At 32.3% G+C, this 23,966-nt stretch overlaps 1 protein-coding gene across 9 annotated transcripts in view; it reads left to right on the forward strand.

Moving 5' to 3' along the window:
• The window catches only part of LOC143240290 (uncharacterized), a 44,302-nt gene extending 21,929 nt beyond the window's left edge, over positions 1-22,373 (forward strand). For 5 of the 9 annotated variants that reach the window (XM_076482501.1, XM_076482502.1, XM_076482503.1 and 2 more), the window contains 5 exons: positions 1,896-3,317; positions 9,771-10,180; positions 11,139-11,298; positions 11,936-12,061; positions 20,400-22,373. In XM_076482501.1, the coding sequence (XP_076338616.1) occupies positions 2,048-3,317; positions 9,771-10,180; positions 11,139-11,298; positions 11,936-12,042 (1,947 nt within the window). In that variant the 5' untranslated portion in view covers positions 1,896-2,047 and the 3' untranslated portion in view covers positions 12,043-12,061; positions 20,400-22,373. Of the gene's footprint in view, positions 1-1,895; positions 3,318-9,770; positions 10,181-11,138; positions 11,299-11,935; positions 12,062-20,147; positions 20,224-20,399 lie in introns of all 9 variants that reach the window. The other 4 variants (XM_076482506.1, XM_076482508.1, XM_076482509.1 and 1 more) reach the window with 2 other exon arrangements.
• The last annotated feature ends 1,593 nt before the right edge of the window (positions 22,374-23,966 follow it).

Below are 23,966 nucleotides of genomic sequence, written 5' to 3' on the forward strand. Positions count from 1 at the left end.
TACTTACCAAGTATGATCCATTGTGTCCCATCTACTGTACGCCTAGGGGGTACTTTATTGTTTTATTTCACCCACTTTTATAATTTATGGGATTAAGCTACATATATTTAAGTGGTTAGGATCAGTCTCTTAACACAGTTCTCTCCCATTTAGATGTGTTCCTTTCCTTTTCTATCCTTATCTACTACACATATAACAATTGTTAATAGGCAAAAAGTATACCTGTTTCAGAAGTGGTGTGGTTTCAATTATCAGTTCTTTAGTATTACTGTATTGGAAGTAATAATTTTTTCCACACTGAAAATATATTTCATATAGAAGGAGTCACATTCATCATATATGTCTTGCTGCTATTGGTGGAGAAGTGACACATGATCATTTACATGAGTAACACGTTAGAATTAATCAATTCCAACAGGAGGGAACAAAAGGCTTGCAGTGTCCATTAATGAAAAATTGCATATAGAGGGGTAGCAGTGAGCAAGAATGTCTAATCTTTTGAGCAGAAGCAAGTACCTGTCAAATATATTTTCTGTACAGGAAAACCTTTAAATATCGTTCAGTCATCTTAATGGTAATTTTGATTAATCAGTAGTTTGTGACACTAATTCATATAATTGCTACTTCTGTTTCAAGCCAGATTTTCTACTGAATTTTCTTCATCTTGATCATTAGTACACTTCAAAAATGAACACCTGTAGTTCCATATCAACCTTTTAACATGTATGAAGTATGAAATGGTAATCAATGCTAAAGACTAGGATTTAGGGTAAAAACAGCTAAGAATTTAAAATAAAGTTGTATCTGTGAGTTTATTTATTGCTATTTGGTTGAAATAAAGGAAGTTTATTACTCAAGTGTTAGGAAAAATTACTCTGAAAAAGGTCGTAAATATTCACTTCTGGCAATATTACTTCACTGTTAGTGTTAGAAATTGGAAAGTTATTTGTTATGATGTTTGTATAAAGCTGGAACCTTTGATGATCAGTTAATCATTGGGGTTCATTAATTAATCACACTGACCAGATCAAATGTCAGGAATACGGGCAGAAATTTTATGAATATTTATGACTTTTCAAGTACAACAAGCACAAGGTTTTAGCATATTTCCATATATGGAAATCATTTGACACAGTGATTTGTTCAAAAGAGTAATTGTAAAATGTTTTACCAGTGAGCTTTCAGTTAAATTAAGTATTCTTCCTTTTACTCAGATGTTAAGGTGGTTGAAAAGGATCAGTCTGTTTGGTAGAATTGGCTTATGGCAGTGTAATGCAACTAATTCAGATTCTTTCTCTGTTATAAAATCATTAATAAAGTGGTGATCTGACAACTAACATTATGATTACTGAACCAATTTAATTACATAAAGGAAAAGTATGTGCCTTTTAATTCTAGTAATAGATCACCTTATAACAGGAAATTTAGTTTATTTAAACTCCCAATATACACTAAAGACAAACCATAATAACATTGCAGAATTTCGTTTAGTGTTTTTAATTATTTGTTAAGAGAATTTAAATGGTTTTTTTTATATCTAGTATACAGTACAGAAATATACTGTGACATGAATAAATGACAGAAATGCTATGTGCAATTTTTAGTTTGTAAATGTATAAAGGTGAGTAATACTGTGGACATTCAAGATGTTTCTACATTTCATTATGTTAGAATTGTAGCCATTACTTCTGTTATAATAATATTGTTACTCAAATTTTTTAAATATAAGTCATTACAAAACTGTTAAGAATATGAAACAGGTTTCTTTAAACTCAACTAATGTGTTTATTAATATTTGATTTTAAAGTTTGTTGTTAAATCATTGTATATTGTTTATCTTTATGTTTTGGGATAAAAACTAATTTATGATGTGCTCTCTTTTTTTTCTTTTTCAGGTAATGGGGATTTGACTAATGATAGAGCAGTAGAGGTGGATGTTTTGAATAGAAATTTGGAGTACTTGTGATATTCATTACAAGGGTATAACCAAGCATATATTGTTAAGTAAAACACTTATGTAATATAAAACAATGAAGTAAAATACAAGATGGAACTTAAAGTGTGGGTTGAAGGAATACAAAGGGTTGTATGTGGAGTAACAGAGAACACCACTTGTCAAGATGTTGTTTTTGCCCTTGCTCATGCTACTGGCCAGACAGGAAGATTCACTCTAGTTGAAAAATGGAGAAATAGTGAAAGACTTCTTGCTCCTCAGGATAATCCTTTAAAGGTTCTCTTGAAGTGGGGAGAACATGCCAATGATGTTCAGTTTATTCTTCGTCGGTCACAACCTAATTCTAAGGCTCACGGTGCTTCAGTAAGTCACAGTCACCAAAACAATAAACGACAGCATGAATTTTTTCAGAATTTTCCTCCACCTGCAGCTAATCTTCCAGTTCAAAATCAGAAATCATCTTCAACACAGAGTAAGGAAATAAAGAAATCTCTGACTTTTAGTGGTAGCCATGGTAGCAGTGGGAGTAGCTCAAACACCACCCCAAACACAAGCAGCACAAGTACTCCATCAAAATTTGACTCAGTATCACATGAATTGCATCCTCATGATGTTCTTTCACGACAGGACGTGCCAAGAGGTGTTGTTCGTGGTGTTCCCCAAAAACCAAGAGAACAGTTCAGTGATTCTGATTCACATAGTTCTCCAAGTGGAACAAAGGCAGAAAGGCCTCAACATCCACCACCTTATGACGAAGCTATTCATCGATCAAATGTTCGTTTTCCCACTAGTCAGTTTTCACCAACAGGTATCGACTCTTATCCCCATGTTAGTGAATCTCCTTCTAGCAAACGACGTCATGTTGCTACCAGTAGGATTGAAGAAAATGCAAGAAATGCCCAAAGATGCCTGTCACCCCATCAACAGATTGAGTCATCTAAATTCAAAAAAGATGACAGCACATCATGTGATATGGCTAACTCCAAAGAACCTCAGGATTCTAGATGGGATGGCAGAATTAGCAAGGAAGGTCAACTTGTGGCTTCTGTTAGAGCCTTTTCTCCAACTCAGGAAAAGCCTCAACAGGCCAACAAACATTATGAAGAAATATCTGCATCAAGAGTTAAAAAGAACCTGATTAACCATTTTGATCAAACTGATATTTTCACTTCTGATGCTGAGAGTCAGCTGAATAAGACATCTTTATTTGAAAGAACTAGTCAGAATATAAAAACAAGAAAAGCAGTTGGGATTCAGGAAGAAATCTCTCATGATCCCCAGTTTCATGATTTAGTGAGACTGGTCAGCCTTCAAAGAGAGAAACTTAGTAATCAGCAGGCAGAAATAAGTCAATATGATGCAGGTAAAATGTTTTCACATACCTATAAATACTATTTATTTGTAACAAAACTATGTTACTCAAAGCTCAGTCCAAAAAAGATGTCTTAATGTTTTACTTGTTGAGCTGTGTAGTGATGTATTTAAAATATCACAACCATTTATTTTTATATATACCCTATATTATTAATAAATAAATACTATTTTACTAAGTCATATTTATATCTTATAATGTATTTGTGAGATTTAAGTCTAGTAAATAAAATTTTATCTTTGTAAGAGTTGACAAAATATATTTAGTTTCCTGTAAGAGGATTGGTGGTTTTACATTTTATTTCAAGTCTTTAAGAAAACAATCAATCCTCATAAATGGACTGTTTATGTATTAAGCTTCTGAGCTTATGACACCAAAAGTAAAGGTTTGAACCCTATAGTGCATGGAGTACAAAGAAGTGTGCAATTTCATGCTTAAAATCTATACCAACTTAATTTTTCTTGTATTAAAATACTTTTAAATTTTTTTTTTTTTTTTAATACTGAAATATGTATTCCGAGTCAAATACATTTCAGTAAGGAGAACAAACTAAATAAAGTGGATGAAGTTTAAAAATTAACTTGAGAGGCTAAGTACATGAGAAAAACTTATCTGACCAATGTTTTGTACAGGGCTAAAGTAACAAGAATATAATATTTTTTTGTTAATGTCTTTTTAAAAGCACAGATTAAAATTGCAATTTTAAATGTACATTTTGTAGATTTAATGCATCAATCAAGAAAACGAGTAAAAACTCTCAGTGTTATTGTGAGTGACATTACATGCAAATATTCATTGTCACTTAAACAAAATCAGTCAGTTTATTATTTTGGTCTCAACACAAATACTTTGTATGATTAAATATATATGAAACAAAGTTATCAATATGGGAAATTGTAAAGATTAATTTTTGTCCATTATTTACTTACAACTCTTGTTAACACATTTTTAGCCCATGTTTTTTGGAAAAATGACAGACTTGTTGCAGTCTGCATGTGTTATCTTCTAAGGCAAGCATTGTTCAAGTGATATACAACTTTTGTCACATACTACTCGAGAGTTTACAGCTTTGTAAATTGTGTGGCAGTGAGAATCAAAGTGAAATGATGTTTCAGTTTGAAAAAAAACAAAACAAAAAAAGCAAGCAGCAAATAAACTTTGAAAGGATAGTTACCATGTGCTGACACTTTTAACTGTTCCTCATTTTACAATATTTCAGCTTTACCCAAAAGTCTGATTTTTTTTTCATTTGCTCAAGTATTTTATATGTCAGCCAATTGTCCTTGGTGATATACTCTCCACCTGTGTGAATGTGCACTCTGTCCTGGTACTGTATATAAGCACCTCATTCAGATATGTTTACCCCTTTTGCTCAATAACAAAACGGTTGTATACGGGTTTCTTTATACAACTGTTATAATAATTAATCCATTTTTGTTGTGACTTTTGCATTGCCTGGTAGCTTTCTGTAAAAATGTATGTAATAAATATTGTGTAAAAATAATTAAAAAAAAATAAAATTGACATGTTTTTTTCAGGCAAATGTTACTGTATCCTGTGCAGGAGTCTAATTAGCCCTCCTCTATTCCACCTCTGTTATCCAACTTCTCTCAAAGTTTGTAAGGGGGGCACTCTCAGTTGAGGATTTCTGTGATCTTATTCATTTTTAGGTTTCTTAAAGGGGTTCTGGGTCTGATTTTGTCAATGATCCACAACAGTCTGGAGAGAATTTGGACTCTGTTTTTTCTAGCATCTTGTTCCTTTCATTTGACTGAATTGCATGCTTTGGCTTACCACTGATAGGTAGACATACCTTTATTCTACAGCCTAGATTCTTTTTGGATATGTGAGGTTCCAGACTGGATCCTGTCATCACTTTGAACATATCACAATTTCTCATTGGATAGAGATGCTTGGTGTAAGGGAGTTCATGTACCTGCTATCTCCTACTTGATATCACCCATTTGTTTGATTTTTTCCACATTGTTGGTGGCCTCTAGACTTTTTTTGACTCCTGCTGGAAGTCATGCTGTGAGTGCTTCTTATGTGTCCTAACCCTCTTGCTCTGTATATGTTCTGTGGATACTCAGAATAGAGTTCATCCTTATTTTCAAGGCTTTTCCACTTGGGCAGACTGTCACCAATGTTGTAGGTGACTACCCAAAATGGGTAGGGTTTGTTGGAGTAAAGTCATAATAATTGAAGGGCATTTGTACTTTTTCCACCATAAATTAGTGGGCTCTTCATCAGAGTTGGTCATTCCATTAACTTCTACATCTCCATTTTCCACCCCAACAGATCAGTGGAACATGGATCTTTGTTCCTAGCCTGACAGAGAGTTATTGGTTAAGGCAGTGGTAGTGAGAGTCAGTCTTATTCTTCTGGGATTTCATTCCCATTTACTTCTTGTGTTCAAGAAGACAGGAGGTTGGCAGTTGATTGTCATTCTTTCTTGTTTCAACCAAACTTTAAATCCTTCCAGGTTTGTAGTGGAGTCCTTTCTGAACCTACATTAGCATTCTTTACCAGGTATGTGGATGAATAAGTTTGATGTTGGTGATGCATATCTTCATATTCTTATAGCAGAATCATCCTGCTGGTATTCAAGTTTCATACAGCAGGGTCAGGTTCTGCAGTTCAGGGATCTTTCCTTTGACCTAGTATCCACACCTTATGTCTTTTGCAGAGTCCTAAGTATTTTTCCTATCACTTTCATACTTTGGGCTTGTGCACACTTCATTATCTGAACAGCTGGTTACTTTTGGCACCACCTTATCAGTTGGCAGAACCTACTAAGGCTCGCTTTCTTATCAAAGCCTTGAAATCCATTTTCTTGCTGACTTTAAACATTGACTATCAAGATGTGTTTTTGTCAACATATTTTAAACTAGGATCAGACAATTCCGATCTGGCTCTAAGCTGCGGAATAGATAGACTCTTACTAAAGGGATGAATATCCCTTTTGGGAATGTGGGTATCCTTCAAATCTCTGATTCTTTCAGGACAAGCACATGTACAGTCCTTTCAGTGGCTATTACCAATGGATCAGGAATTCAAACCCATTGGATTGTCCACTTTCTTTCATCAGGCAACATCTTAGTTATCGAGTAGTGATTTATCAGATCAGTGTGACCATCAGTGTCCCAAGTTTCATCTTTTCACAGATGCCCCACTTCAGGGATGAAGCGTATATTAAAGATCAGTAATTCCAATGTCTATGGATGGAGGACAGGGCTTCCTTCCACAACACTAATTTTGAACTTGTTGACCATCAAGCAATGGTTCAAGGTCTAAATCATCTATTAGAGGTGAATATCATCATTATTCATTCTATTATTGTTGTTGTTGTTGACCTGGTTTTTTGACTAAGATGTAGCTTTATTTATTGTTCCTTTATATAAAGCACTTTTAACAACTACCTTTTGTCCTATTCTTGCCTCTTTACTCCAAGGCCCCTTACTTTTTTTTTCCTCACTGAACTCCACTCTTTGGCAAATGTTGCCTGAATGGATGTGCTTTTATCATTCCAATTCCACACTATCAACCAGTTTAACTATACTTACTACCAGTTGCAACAGGCTCTGTAGAAATGAGGTGTTCTATGATGCAATCTAGGAGCTTACCAGATGGTATTTCAACATTATACTGGACTGCTAACCATGGACTATCATGAGTAAAGGTAAAGGGGATCTTGCCCATCCTTGCTTATCATCAGATTAAAACAATTGGAGTTGGTTTGCTTTTAAAAATCTAGGGAACTGGGTTCATCTGTTGCAATGTTTCTAGAACACCTTTTCTTAGGACTCCTCAACTTGCATTACCCCCAGGTTCTGCTAATAAAGCTAGTTTCCAGTCACTAGGATTGTGGACAGAGGTTTTTTTCCTCCAGATTGTTCAAGTGTTTTCCTCCACTTTGGAGAAGAGAACAAAGTTGGGAGCTCTCCTTATTGTGTTCTTGGAGGTTTCTTTCCCAGATGGCAGTAGGAGTGGTAAAAACCTTATAATATTGGTTCAGATTTTATATTAAGCTGTCCACCTTGGGTGTGAATGATCCTTATTTATGATGAATATCAATTTAGTATATTGTTTATGTAAGGAAGTCCACCATCACCTCATAATTTTAAATCTGGAGTGGTCCCATCTTGGGTCCTTGGTTGAGTATGGTGTTCCACATCTTTTCCATAATTCCAGTGGCCAGTGGAATGCCCACTTGTCTTAAGGAGTGAGGATTTATGTTTATAATTCCAGGCTGGATGAGTTCTCTTCCTTTGGTTGAGTATGGTATACACAATCTGTCATTCTGAATCTGGGATGTTGCCTTACAGACTTCTTCAGGTGCAGGAGAAAGTTTATCTCTTCAGTGTTACTCACTTTCCTATCATGATTCTTATGGTTTAGTTATAGGTTGGGATCCAATCAAAATTATATCTATATATTACATTATGGTTCAATTGACCTAACCATCAATGTGAGATATAGGGACCAAGACCCCTTAATTTCAACCCCATGTTGTGGAAACTCAGCTGTCTGGTTAGGGCTGGCCTATAGTGATAATTACTTGTATTTTTCCACCCTTGATACAGGAACTAAGTTTGGAAGAAGAATATACCTGATCTGAATGTAGTGTTCTTTACCCACTCAAGTGTAATTTTTATCTTGGTGGACCCCTAATCTGTGCAGATACTTTCTGTTTGAATAATGTCCTTACTGACCCCTCCACCTTTTCAATATGGAATTCTAGCTATTAGTACTAGTGGATGGTATTTTTTTGGAATTTACCCAGCTCACACTTTCCCACCCTTCCTTCCTTAGAGTCAATGAGAAAGACTGGGATAGTAACAGTCTCACAAAAGTGATAAAAGTATCTGAATGAGGTGCTTATACACATTTCCAGGATAGAGAGCACATTGACACTGGTGAAGAGTATATCACCAAGGGAAATTGAATGGAAAATAAAAGACTAAAGCAAGCTAGAAAAAGTCAGACCAATGTTAGATGGGCAAAGATGAAATTCTGGAAGTCAAGGATTACCTGTAAATGTCAGTAGAGGTAAATGTCATTGGTAATACATTTTCAACTTAGGAAAATTTTAACTTTTGTTCATTAACTCTTTAGGAATTTAAGTTTACTTTCACATGCTACTTGTGTTTACTTTGTACTGAATTTTTTCATCTATATAGGTGTTGCAAGGCTTGGGAATATTTAGCTGTTGGGTACAGGCCAACCAGTGTTGTCAGGTCTTGCAAGAAAAATAAATGGCACTGCCATTCAAAACAAGCAAAACAAACTTTCAAAACTGCTGTTTATGGCTTACCTTCAAAATGAAGATTTGCAACCCCAGATTTAGGCGTGCAGTGCTGGCTCAAAATGATTGTAGGGCCTAGGCACTTTCTGTTCGTAGAAAAAAATGGACCCATTGTTTTCATAGGCCCTAGACACTGCTTGTTGTGCCTAATAAATAATCCATTCCTGAAGGCTTAGGCTTACTGAACAGAAGGCCAAGGCCACACACTAATTAGAGGGCCTCAAGCTATGACTATAAATGTATTGCACGTAAAGGTTCTGTTTCGAGGGGGCCTCTATAAGTTGAAAAGCCTAGGGCCACTAAAACCCTTAATCCAGCTTTGGTGATTTGCATAACTTCATTGCTATATAGAATGCAGAATGTGTCAAGTTGGCAGTCTAAAAGTCCATGATTGTAGGTTTATTTTTAACTGAACAATAGTGAGGATTTGATGATTCTAAAATTTTAATAATGTAGACTATTTGATAACCCAGTTAATCACTGAAATCACTCCTACAGCTGTTTTATTATGTGTCAGCCATTAAAAAAAATAAGTGAGCTTAGAGTAAAAAAAGACCAAAAGAATTGACACCCACAGCTCTTCAAAAATTAAAGCAATTTTTGAAAGAAAAAACAATTGCATTTATTATAAGTGGACTTGGGAACACTGGGGCAAACATTTTAGCTTGTACAGGCCAAAAGTAACACCTTGAATTTAAATATTATCTCAATTGTAACTCATTTTATACTATTCATTAGTAAAGTGCATAAATTCAATATGGCTACATTTTAAAACATAATACATTTAACAGCTTTGTGATAGAAGTGACAGAGGTCAAATTGGAAAATTATAAATCTTTTGAATAATATGATTCATTTAACAATTTTATGTTAAAATAATAGTGGGTTTCAAGACAGCTGACAGTAGAAGTTCATGAAGAAATTTTAAGAATACATTTTATGATGTAATGTTACAAATTAAATGTATTTTTATTTGAAAATTTATTATTGGACCTTCTTCATGACAACAGCACCATTTTCATATTGTACTTTTAATAAACGTCCTTAGACTATATTTATTATTATATAAATGGATATCAATATTATGAAATATTATTGAAGTTTATGTTATTCACCATAATTATCTAATTTCTCATTAGAAATAGTATACTGGGAGGGGAAGTTACAGGAGCAGGAGGAACGTTTGGCTTCTCTCGAAGAAGAAGTTCGTCAGTTAGAAAGGACAGAACAGGAGTATAACGAAGAACTAGACCAGCTAGATCGGCGCCCTCTTGCAGAAGAGGTTGATGTTTGTCGCCAGGAGGAGCGTACTCTTCGTTCAGAGCTAACACTTGCTCGTTCTCAGTTGGCAAATTGTGAAACTGAGCTTTTACAATGTCGGCAGCGTGTTCGGCAAGTTCTAGAGGAAATTGCTAATGAACGACGCAGGAGAATGTTGCTTGAGGAACAAGTCAAACAGCAGCAAAGAGAACAAGAACAGCAGATTCAGGAAGAACTTGAAATCTTGAATCAAAAAATGATGAGTCAAATGGAAGAGTATGATATACAGGTAATGTTTGGTACTGCTCTATTACTAGTTATTCATTGCCTTTCTATGTAAAACAAGAATGAACCAAACAAAAAATAAATGCCCTAATATCTTGTCCTGAAGGTCTTGGAAATTCACAAGTTTCTCACTTGTTTTAATTACTTGTGCTACAATACAGTAGTGGGTTATCTTTCAGTCAGTAGACACTCAAAAGAAATCGCACGAGGGACACTTAACGTTGTAGTGTGTACTGTCGTGATGTCAGTAAAACATGCATGTCATGAATCATGAGAAGAATTATACACTCTTTAGGCTACAACACAGCATGACATACGAACTTCAAAAGCAAATAATAAAACTATTTGTTACTCTTAAATTTGGTTTTACTCTTTAAACAGAACGCTTTTGGAGATTCGTTGGAAATACACAAACATAAATGTAATTATTGGGAAAAAAATTCATTTCTGTCTACATTCTTATGTTTAACTAAATGGTATAAGGTCAGTAAATGTAGCATAAGTTATGTTAATTCTTTTTCTATTGCCCTGTAAGGAAACTTTATAAATAAAGCATCATGTATGTTTCCAGTAGTATTTATTAAAATTCAGATATGTTAAAGCATTTTGTTAAGAACATTTTAAAGCTCGATTTTCAGTACTACATGGTTTTTTTGCATTTAAAACTTTTCCCATCTTATATATATATAGTAAAATGAAAGTTTGGAGGAGTTGCAATGTACTGTGATCATAATTAAGTCTCAGAATTATCACAGGTAGAAAAGTAGAAAACTTGTGAAAGACTGATTGTAGTAATAACTTTAGATGAGTATCTTTATCAGATATAAGCTGGGCATGGTCTAGTGATTGGTATGTCAGGCTAAAGATCAGAGGGTTGAAACTTTGAGTCATGATACCACTGACACACTTTATTTTAATTATTGTATTAAAATTATCTTTTTTCTCTTTTTTTTTCTTTATAGAAAGAGTGTACAGAGAAACTTGAAAGGAAGATGAATGAAATGGACACTTTGCTTTCAGAAAGTGAGAAACTGATTGAAAAACTAACTCAGGAGCTGCGAGAGGAAAATCTAAAATCACTTTCAATGACAGTAGCTGATGAAATGAAACATTTTATGGAAGGTACTTTAAGTTATAGATTTCATTCATCAGGTATAACCTACAGAAAATAGGACTAATTTGTAGCTTAAAAAACATGTGCAAGTCACTAATGTGCTGCTAAGTACATTTGCTGTGTAGATATTATAAGTAATATAATTATACCATATTTAGAAATACAAATTGTAGAATGTTGTTTTTTTGTTGTTTTATTTTTTTAAGTTTTAGCTGAATAAAGGCTTGTGAAAAATAGCATGAAAATAAAGTTTTTTGAACTCAATGCCATTTTTTGGGATTTGGAAGGGTAGTTTTATTACAATATTATTTTCAAAATGAGATGATAGCTCTGTCTTTTGTCACATTTTACTTGTGTTGTCTTTATACTATATTTAATTTTAGTATGTAAATTCCAAACCAACATTCCAACAGTATTTGTCAGTACTTTGTATAATTTATTTTCTAAGCATATATAATTTCACCACAGATGTAACTTTTATTTCAAGTTTGATGTCTCCAGCAGACAAGTGTTCTGAATGTACTTTGTTTGCAAGCACAGTATTCATACTTGTATATATTTTTATCTTGTTAATATACTTTTACCTGTCTTTGTATTTCTATCTGTTTCTATCATACTAAATTATTTTTGCATTTACATTTGCAGGTAACTTTCACAACAGGCCAGGGAGCACACGAAAAATTATTGGATCTCCAAGACAGTTAGAGAATGCTGTTCCAACTAATAAGAACCCACATGGTGTGTGGGTGTGATTTTCATGTAAACAAAAAGGTATTTAGTTATCTTCTTTTTCTCAACTGTTTAATTATAATTGTTGTACTGTAACTTACTTCAGCTATTAAAATTAACAAAAAGCATGTTAATGTCGCATGATCATTTGTTACTGGTGCACTCATACTAACTATTTCAAGTTCCACTCAATGACAATAATCAATATTTTGCAATATGGTGGATTGTGAACAGTGCTGGTTTGTGCTGTAGTTACAAGTCATTTCTCTGTATCTGTAAAAAGAACTTTGATAATTTTGTAAGTTTATTACCATTTAAGAATGAGTAAGTAATATTATGAGTATCATATGAGGTTACTAAGCTGTTACTGCATAAAAAAAAGTGGTAGTTGGCTTTCTGTAATCCTGTCTCAGTGTTTGGTCTTGAATGGAACTCCAAATGCTGTTGGAAAACATACCCAAAGATATCATGTGTCACTAAATCAGTATTTTAGTGGTCCTAACAGCCACTTGTGTTCAAAAACTAAGTTACAAACCTATAGTTACCTTACTTACAGCAGCTGACTTACTTTTTTTTTTCTTCAGTATATGTGTATCTGAAAGTTCTCATGTGACTTGATTGGTTAAAATTATTTTATGATTTTCCACATCGTGTAATACTGAAGTGTACTATTGAAGTCCATAAGCTAAACCAAACTTGTCATAACGCTTGTTTTTTGAACTAGAATTTATTTTGTTGTCAGTTGTTAAAATACTGACATTGAAATCCTTCTGTTTTAAGTCTGCTGTAGATTCTTAAGGTAGATGTACATTAGAATAAATTGCATTCAACCTTATTTGTTTCACTACCTTGAGTGTGTGTGTGTGTATATACTAAAATCATGCTATACCTAGCCACAAATATATTCATAAATCATTGTGACCATAAACTAAAACTCCTATTTTGTTACATACCTATGTAGTTTCACTCTTCCACAAAACTATCAGTAGAGGAAGAAATTATGTCAAAAGCTTTAAAAGAGTATCTAATTCTATTATTTGTTTTTCCATTACGAGAATGATAATATACAACTTTCCCCATAGACCCTTTGTTGCCACAAAATTTATTAAAGAGAACAATACCCTTAAAAACAAAGCTTTATTCTTGCAAATGTCAGAAGGTAAAAGTGTAAGAAGTCACTAAATTAATCATAGAAATATAAATTAACATACAATAAAATCATAAGCATAAGTAATTATAATAAAGAAAACAAAGCAATGCAGTTCAGGCATACCTAAGAAATTTGTGATTCTTCAAAGATAAAGTTATCTGAAACCATACTAAAATATTGTGACAAGATTGCTGAGTAAGCTTATTTTCAAGTGAGTTATGTTGTTACAGTGTGTGTTTTATTATCAGTTGTTAACTTGACTAGTAATTCACTTAGTAATTGTTTGCTGTTTTCCTCATTGCCTCTAATTTACTAGCACATTACAAGCCAACTAGTTTTTGATTTTTACAGATGTTTGATGTTGTTTGCCAAGACTCGTTTGTCAAAGAATGAAACAAAAACTAGTGAACAGTTTTGTACTTACATTGGACAAGTAGACTTTGTTTGCTGCTTTAACTTTAGTAGTGTTACTTCCTGACCATAATGCTATTTTGATTCTCACAAAATAATACTGTTTGCTGAATAAACTACATTGTATAATTAAAGAAACAAGTATCAGAAACAGAAGACCTTGCACTTGTAACGTGTGTGCAGTTAGACATCAAAGTGCACATGTCATGATTTTTACAAAGTTAGATCCAAAATTTAAACATTATTAGTGTTCATCAGTGAGCTTGCCATTAAACTATAGTTTATAAAAATCAAAGTCTAATATTATACAAGTTTTTATTTCCTAATTTGGAATAAATGAAAATTTTCAAATAAATTCTCAATTTTCTCCTTTATGTAGCATGATTCCTTTTTGTTCTGAAGTCTCCATTTTAGATATTCTTTCTTTTTTATATTATATCAGAATGTCTACCGATAAAATAAACCAACTATGGATGTTGATAGGCTAGAATTTAGAGTGAGAACCTCCTACCTATATTCTCTAAGATATCAGTTAATTTGTTACACCCATCACTGAAGCCTCCTCCCAGTTTTACAATATTTTGAAATTACTTAGTTAATCATTCTTTTGTCAGTGGTTCATGTTTATAATCAATAGAAAGTCCATTTTGTGAACTACATAATTATAATATATTCTTTTTAGTTTATTTTGGTAAAAGATGCCATTTTTGAAACAAATGTTACTGAGTGAAGATTGAAATTGAAATTGGTGCTGTGATGAGTTATGAAATTTTTTTAACCTTTTTAAAGGTCACTTAGTATCTGGAATGGCCTGATGAGTAGGACACTTGACTCACAATTTCCAAGTTGTGTATTCTAATCTCATCATGAAACATGCTCACTGTTTCAACTATGAGAACATTACAGTGTGACAATTAATCCACTAGCCCAAGAGTTGGCAGTGAGTGGGATTGACTTAACTACTTTCCTTGTAGTCTATAACTTTTTAGTTAAGAATACTTATTACAGAGAGCCTTCAAGTTGCTTTGCTCAAACTTTATGAAATGAATAAACAAATGGGTCAGTTGAAAAGTAAAATAAGTTAGTGTAGATTTGAAGCATTGTTTCACTGTTTGAATTTTAAGATGCATATATGAAACTTATACATATTACTTTTTTGAACAAAATTATTGAAGAAATTTAGGGTTAATAAAGACAAGTTTCTAAGAACAAAAGAGTCTCAGTTGTGAAGAAAGTGCTGATAGTTTTACTTTTTTATGTATATTTTTTATTGATTAATTTTTTAAGTAAATAAAATCTAAAACTTAAAAACTTGTTAGGTTATGTTAAAAAACTTAAATGAAAATAATTATAAAAGTTATTTTCTTTGAAGAACATACACAGTTAGACATTAAATGGTATAACCTGAAATTTTATTTAACTAAACTGCATACTCCTGGTGGGTGGTGTTTATTGTTATTCATGGTAATTAGACATTGCTGAAAAACACAATCAAATAATAAAAATTAGTGTAAATTGTTACAAGCCTGTGTGTTTAGGATAAAAATTATTTTTTGTTACAATCTGCAGTCATTCTGAAAAGAAAAATGTGACTTAGATATATTTCATATTTCTTTGTTATTGTTACAATTTCTTTTAAATGGATTGAGTTCATTTATTGTTAGGGTATAGAAAATAACAGGTAAAATATACAAGTTTTACTGAAATAAAAACATTTGGTGTTGATTTAAAAGGTTCTGGATCTTATGAAATAATATGAAAACTGAAGAATAAAAAATGATTTTCCTTAACATGGAACTTCACCTTGCACTCAGACTATTCCATATCCGAGTCAGACTGATAAATTCAGAAACAAATCTTTAATAGAATTATAAATATTAAAAAATCTATTTTTTTGTGTACAACATACTTATAATGTTAATTAAAAGCTTACCAAATTTTGTAAAGATAATTAAATAAATTTTAAATTATAAAATGTGTAGTAAATATTAATTCTTTAGTGTGGATTTACTTCATTGTATTGACTCTATGCATGTAGAGCTAAGTATAGGTGTTGCAATTTACTTGAACATCTGTCTTCAACTTTCTTGAAATGTGTGCTGTATACATTTATGGAATATAACCATGTGCATGTTACAAGGTATAATAGCATGGAAGAAACTGTTCTTCAAACTTTATTGGCTGACATGTGAAGTCTGGTGATAATAATATCCTATGGGACTAGGAGACAGATCTAAAAACAGATATAGTAGCAAAAATAGTTCTTGTTTGTGTTAAAGTCCAATCTTCCTTTGGCTCAATCACAACATCTTAAAACACAGAAATAACTGTTTCAAGGGTTTGTACAATTTTCTCTTTTTTAAGTAATGACTAAATGTTATGTCATCAAGGAATACACTTCCTTACAAGATCCAGAAACCAAGTTGTATACTTTTGTGTCATTATATACCTTTTTGAGGAAGTAACAGTTTTACCAAATCTCTTAAGCTTAGTATGTAGTGTGTTGTTTTCATAACTAAACAGATCCTTTAATAGTTGCATACTCATTACATGATTGGGACATTTATATTTTTCAGCAGGTTTGATGAGGTAGTATAATCTATTGGCCATATTTCTCATGTACTTGGCAGCAGTACTTTACGAGGATTTTGAATGTCATTAAGTGCCTTGCACAAACAAAGCTTAATTTGTTCTGCATTGCTCATGTAAATAAACTGTGAAACTTGTACCTGCATGAAGGAAGCTGTTCTCGTCATATCTAAAACTATTGCCATTGGTTGAATTCTTTGTGATGTGAACTGGTTCCCATGATCTGAAATCTCTGTCATAAAAACTGTCATGTATGTCACTGTTGTGACAACATAATATTTCCACTCCTTGATACTGTTTGAATGTCACACTTGATCATTTTGTTAGTAGATGTAAAACGTTTAACTGCCATTCTTTCTTAATGAGTTCCAAAAAAGCAAAACTTTCTTCAGAATCACCTATTTGATGCTATTTAAGAATAAAACAGAAAGGTAATACTAAAAAGTTAAAAGATTTTTATCCTGCTGAATTACATCCAAAATGCACCTGAAAAGCTCTTTCATTATTTACCAGGTCATTGCTTATATAATTCTTGGTAGAGACTTAATTTGATGTGGAGAAATGTTACTAACAGCTTGGTTACTTGTTTCTAGTTCTTATGTGATTTAATGATTTTACACCTCACCTGAACGTGTTTCTCTGATAGTTTTACAAAATTTTTGTGTTACCAATGTTACTTTTACTATAGCTAATTCAGAGCCACTTTTGATCATGTAGTTGATAATGAACCAATGGAATACTAGAATTTGTCTATGCCTGTTGCCTAACATGAACAGATGGTTATGGCACTTGGCTCATGTTCTGAAGGTTGCAAGTTTAAATCTCTGTCCTATGGAACATGTTTGCCCTTTCAGCTGTCGGAAATGTTATAACCTGAGAGTCAGTTCCACTGTTTGTTGGTAAAATGGTAGTCCAAGAAGTGGTGATGGTGGTATTTCACTGTTATATTAGGGACAGCTAGCACAGATAACCCTCATGTAGCTTTGAGCAGTATTTAAAATCAAACAAACCAATCCATGGCTGCTACTTTGGTCTTATTTTCACTTTTTTTACATCTAGAGATATTATTTATTACATATGTATCACTAATTAATTATTAGCTACTTATATTAATTGACTTTAGATAAATTGGATGAGATAACTAACTAATTATAATTATTCCATATTACATTCAGGTGATTGATATGCATTATTTTATATTGTATTAGCATTCACTACTTCTAATAGTTACAAAAAGCCAAGGCAGTTATAGTTTTGTAACCTTGCATAATTTAACTGATAATTTCAAAGTAAAAAAGAATGCTTCAAACATCTTTTTTCTTTTGCAGAAAGTTATTGACCACATAGACATACAAACATTTTCACATGCACACACGTTCAGAAAGTACCACGAGATCAAAACAGGACTAGTCAGTGGTGAACTGTGGAAACACAGGTTCATTGGCTATTATGAAAGTAATATATAGTAAATCAACAGTTTAATATTGCCAGATAGTTATTTTCCTTTCTTGTTTGTTTCTCTAAATTTTAGCAAGTGACTATTGTGTGAATGATTTAGTTTTATTATTGCATTATGACAGTTACTTAACTTTCAAGAAATCAAAACGTTCCTCTTTGGAAGGAAAATGGTAACATAATGTAGTGTCTTTTTCTTGGTGGTGTTTTTGTTTTCAAAAAAGAGGAGATATGTGAATAAAGCTGTAATGGCATTGTTTTAATATTGGATAATTAGCTATTCACACTGAAAAGTTTGTTTTTGGTACTGTCAAAGTGTTTATGTAAATTACACTTACATCGGTGATGAACCAGATAACTACTTTAAATATTGATACAAGATAATAGTTGTGAAAGAAGAATTATTATTATTATGGCAAGTTTGTCAGTGAGGATAAATATTGTGCTAGTTTTCAATAAGAGGGCACCTTTTGTTTGACCTGTTACTGCTTCTCTACAAGATAAAACTTATCATAATCTTACATAGGAAAAAAACATAGGCTTCCTGAGGAGTAAACATAGTTTTGGTAATAAAACGTATTACTAATTGGTAGAATTGACCACTGACATTTAATTTTTATAAATAAGCAATACAGGTTGCATTGTCAGAACCTGGGCCTCTTATGTTTCTGATGTAAAAAATGAATAGCATCATACCTTGAGTGAGAAGTGATAATGAAGTCTTTACTTGATTCTGTCATCCATTAAAGTGTTAGTCTAAGATTACTTTGACCTGTTTTGTGAAGTTTGTAGTAATATGATCCTTACCAACCACCTGGTTGTGATTACTGTGTTATGTCTTGTACCACTTACTGACTAGTTCTTCTCTGTTATGGTTCCCATGGCATATACATTTTTCTTTAAGAGTAATCAATGTTTTAGGATCCACAGAATAACTGAAGGCTCAATTGGTAAATTTTTTGTGGGGTAAGTCTAAATTCTGTAACATTTTACAATGCTTAACTAAGAAACTAGATACAGTATATATCATATAAAACTGTATTTACTGAACACTAGTTAAAGACCAAATGAGTGTATTTATGATACCCTGAAAAGAGGTTTGAGAGTTCTGTATGAAGTAGATTTATGAAAATGCTAGTATCTTGGCCAGTCATAGTAACATGTTGTTCTGTATATATAATGGTAAGACTACTCATCCCAAAGCACATTCACTACGTATATCACTCTTGTCTTTTCCCATCAAAAAATAGAGAATGTATCCTGAAAGTTTCATTTGCACTACCGGTGAAAAAGATATTGTCTGTTTTTGCACAGTACATCCAACTTTACATAAGTCTTTCTCACAAGAAGGTGCATGTTATACCTCAAGTAAATACCTGGAACAATAGATAACTACAGAAAAAGGAATTTAGAGCCATTTTGTTTGTCAGCAATTTGTAGTTTGTATAATTATATGTATGTTAAGTACTAAAAGATTTTGTTAACTTATAGTTAAATAGAAAGGTTGGAAACATCTACTATGATATTGTCAATAACTTAGGATTACTTTGTCTATATTGTTTTACATTTAATACAGAAGTTTGATTTTTTTGTATTTCTTTGTCATTTCTATATCACTCAAATAACTTGTTTCATTCAATTTTTCTCTTTCAATTGCAGAGATGCCAACCATTACGATTTGAGCATAATCATTACGATTTTGGTGTATATATTACAACTATACGGTCATACAGACAAATATTACAACTTGTTGCAACTCCCAAATTATCATATATTATATAGGCCTATACAATAAAGTGATAAATTGTTCCCCCAGGGCTTGAAAGAGGTGAAAACAAAATTTCTAGTGAGATACAAATAAATTTTGATAATAAGTAAAAGACATTCTCCAAATGGCTACTTGTGATAATCATGTTTGTGCTTGAAATAATAAAAAATATTGGTATCTCCTATGTCTACCAATAGTCTGCGTGTGGTGCTTTTTCATACTGGATCTGTGGGGGAATCCACAGTTACGTCATCAGTGCTTGTCAGCCAATCAATGCTCACGTAGATGGGTATTTCTCGTTTTCTAAACGGCATAGAAACACCAATGCAATTGTTTATGAGATGGAGAGAAAGAGGCCTCGTTCACCAGATTGTCTTGTTTCTGGCAAATCTAAGAGGACTAAAATTGTGAATCAAAAATTTAAGAAAGAGTATAGTGCAAAATATCTGGTCATTGTATCAAAAGTCAGTGACAGCCATGCATTTTGTACAGTTTGTCACATTGATTTTTCTGTGGTGCATGGCAGGATAAATGATTGTTCCAGACATGCAAAATCAGCATCTCACCAATAAATAATAATAGTTATAATAATAATATAATAGTAAACAGCTTAGAGACATTGGTCAGGCCTACTAGCCGCAAATGATAAAGGGCTCTGTCTACAATCATTACGCTCAGTCATTTGAAATAGTTGGCATCTCTGCAATTGTATGAATTGCACCAATAAATGAATTATGACACGTTCTCTATAACAGTGAAGCATTAAAAATGTGAATAATCAGATGATAGCTGTTGGGAGTTGGAGAACTTGGAAAGTCTAGTGTATGTAAGGTATGATATAAGATTTCTAAGACTTATAAGGTTTTAATAAGCATTGAACTGATGTGAAACTTTGTTTCTGTCCATTTACATTCCACCCAACTTGTAAAAACTTTAATTTTACTTTATGTGTATACGTTTTCATTAATATTTTAGTATAAATAAATAAATAAATTTTTTTTTGTCAGTATTGGCTGAAGTACTGGAAGTTGATCAAACCAAGGAGTCAGATGAGGGTGAAAAAGGTTTTTCTGAGTTGCACAAAAAATTCATTGTATTTGCAGTGTCCATATAATATTCACCATATAATCAGTGATGATGAGAAAACCCACTTGTAGAGAAAAATATATATATAAAAATGGCTGGAACATCTTTATACCTGTATTAATAAAAATAAACATCTAAGCATGCCCTCTACATTCCTACACTCAGTTACACAACCCTCTTCAAACATGTGGTCAGCTATCGGTCAGTTACCTCTTTCTTCCTTCGTGAACGTGACAACGACTGAAGAAGGTTGAAATGTTGTTCACTCCTCTACGTAAAAATTTTCTCAACCCAAACCAGCCGTTCTTACATATATATTCACCATATAATGTTTTTGTTTTTCTTTCAAAGTGCAATAATAGAAAAGATTACAGTGTTTTGGATTTGTGTATACAGGTAATTTTTTTGCAGGTATATGTTAAGCACATCACATAGCTTGTGATAGGAATGATTTATATATAGAATCCTAGGTATTGTAGCTATGTTCCAGTTATGTCAAAGCTGTCAACAGCATGGACTTTTGTTGTATGCGTTGAACCCATTGATTGTTGAATAACATTAGTTGATATTGTTCATGTTTGTAGTGTTTAACTACAGCTCTCTAAATCTAATCTCAATTTATACTAAACATTATAAATCACTATTTTTTACAAGTATTTGTACCCTAAATAGCATTGTTATTTTTCAGCAAGTGTCATTCAACTTGAGGGTTTTTGAATTGCATTTTGGTATGAACATGTGCATTGTTTTTTATAAAACTGTCATTGAAACTAACTACAAGTTATGATATATTTAAGAAGAAATTTATCAATTAGCCTCTGATTAGTACTTTTTTCCTTGATTTGTTGTAAATCTGTATATTGCTTTTGTAACCATCCATCTTATGTTTTGCTGTCATCAGAATATAAGAACTTATTATTTGAAGAAACTCAGTTTTATGAAATCTGTGTTTCTGTTCTTTTTCATTATTATTATTGATAAAGTATTTAGTGATGCCATATGTATAATTTAGCTTTAAGATTACAGATGTACTAATAATTTTCAGTGTTAAGATATTAATCTGTAGATTTGAAGATGGTTGTTAAAATTTTGAGTGAAATAAAAATGTAGTTCGAAACTATTCAATCTCATATGTTAATATATGTAGTTATGAGGTTATTTAGACAGTATGTTTCTGATCATTGTTTCATAAACTGTTACTTTGCAGAAACAAACCAACCAAGTGGACGTTGTCATATGGTGTGTATAACTGTAGGTACGTGTAATTCATGTTGCAAATCAAACCTACATATTAGCATGACTTAACAAACACTGTGTACATTACACTGATGTTATAGGAAAATCCAAGTATCAGATGGTAGACTTGATGAAGTTTGAGAATTTTGTGCTTTGTTAAATATCAAGCTACAGTTGCTTGGGTGTCATAATAGTGTTTTTCTTTGCATATTAACAGTAGGTGGCACTAGTCACAAGCAGTAAACCACTGGAGGCTAGAGTTTTGCTTGAAGAAGCCATGATTTAAAATTCTATATTTTGTCGTTTTTGTTTATGCATTGTGTGTGTATTATTGCTGAACTATAAACTGCAAGGTATCTGATTGTTATAATTATATTTGTTATATCAGCCAGAATTAAATTTTTTTGCTTTGTTTCAGTTTATACTCACCATAACAATACCTTGAGATATAAGGGTAAAATTGTAAAGTGACTGATGCAACTGAAATATAAAAAAGAAAAAGTGTATTAAAAATAATTGACTTTGTCCAGAGTATATAGTATATGGATAATCAATATTATAGGTTTCAGTTGTTATTTATATCTTTCAGATATATTACGTGTACCTTCCATTAACATACTGTATTGATACAAGATCAATAAATTTAAATAGTATAAAAACTCTACTGCAGTCATCTTGTATGTTATACATATTTGGTAATATTTTGAAAAAGTTAATAATTTTCAGTTTTTGTACTTACTGAGCTTTGATACTTCTGTTTTTTAATATTGCAGTCTAGTACAGCACTGTTAATGATTGAGGTTCATTGTACGTAATTAAGTACCTTACTGGTAACTGAGTAGAATTCATTATCTACAATGGAGAACAAATTTGTAACTGAATAAAATTCATACAGAATCAGTAGAACTAATGGTAACTGTGTAAGTATCATTGTACACAGCTCAGTGCACTACTGGTACCCAAGTAAAATCCATCATACATGATCAAGTATAACTGTAGTGACTGTGTAAACATAATCTTACATGGTTCAGTGCACTGCTGGTACCTGAGTAAATTTCCTATATACAACTGAGTACACTACTGGTACCTAAGTAAAATTCATTGTACACAAGTATAGTAACAATAACCAAGTAAGATTCATCATACACATGAAATACGTTACTGGTAACAGAATGAGGTCATCATTGTAACGTCTATCTTAAATTGTTATTTATGAATGATGTATACATTGTGTTGTTTTCAAAGTTTCTTTACCTTCAGTGCATGATTGGTATAAAGAATGAAAGCAAATCTTTCTTGATTTTGAAATTTTTATTAAAATTTTATTTGCTTCAGGAATTTAAATATGACTTGTTTAATTACAAGATAAAGAACTTAAGATTTAACTCAGCACTTTATTCACTACCCAGTTATAAGGTCAGACAAGTTTTTAGGGATAGGAAAACTTTGAGATGTCTTGAAAGATCTAAAAAGCAGTTATATTTTTGTCAATCATCATACATTACAAAATTTTATAAAATGTACCAAATGTTTTTTCAACAGTTCACTTTTTGCTGTTAAATGTTCATTACAAAGTGTATGAGTAAAGCAACTTGCAGGTAACATTTTAAATGGAATACTTTTTATAGGAGAAAAGTGCTTAAAAAGCCACTTGGGCTAAAAGTGTTAAAGTTCACAAGTATAACACCAAGAATATCCAGGTACATCAGTGTCATTAATTACAATACTAAGTCTCATAGGGTAGAATAGTAGATGAATGATAAACCAAATAACTAGGCTTCAACCTATTAATAGTAATATAATACTACAACTTTTAAATTTTTAAATAAAGATTTCAGATACCATACAGTTGCTGTTCAATCAATTCCTTTTTACTTGCTTGCCTGTCTTAAGCAGGTAATAAGCCTTATCTCAACGTTCTCGAGTTGACTGTATTAAACGCTACTCTAGTCTGTCTTGAAACCTGTCATGTGGTTTAATTCCTTGCACGGAACGGATGCTAACTGGATTATAGTGAAAGAAGCCCTCAGAGGTTTTGTGATATCCTACCAACTAACATGACTGAAGAAAACAAGATAATCCAACAGTAGGTTTGTCACAAGCACTTCTAATATTATAATTTCCATACCTGAAGAAAAACATTTTCTTAAGGAAAAAGTGCAAATTCTTTCAATCTCGTTTTGTTTTTTTTTTATAAATAATCTCATATTTTCCATTGAAGGCTATCTCTAACCCTCTGGGATCTGGCTACA

This window comes from Tachypleus tridentatus, chromosome 13, assembly GCF_004210375.1.
Source record: "Tachypleus tridentatus isolate NWPU-2018 chromosome 13, ASM421037v1, whole genome shotgun sequence".
Taxonomy (NCBI): Eukaryota; Metazoa; Arthropoda; class Merostomata; order Xiphosura; family Limulidae; genus Tachypleus; species Tachypleus tridentatus.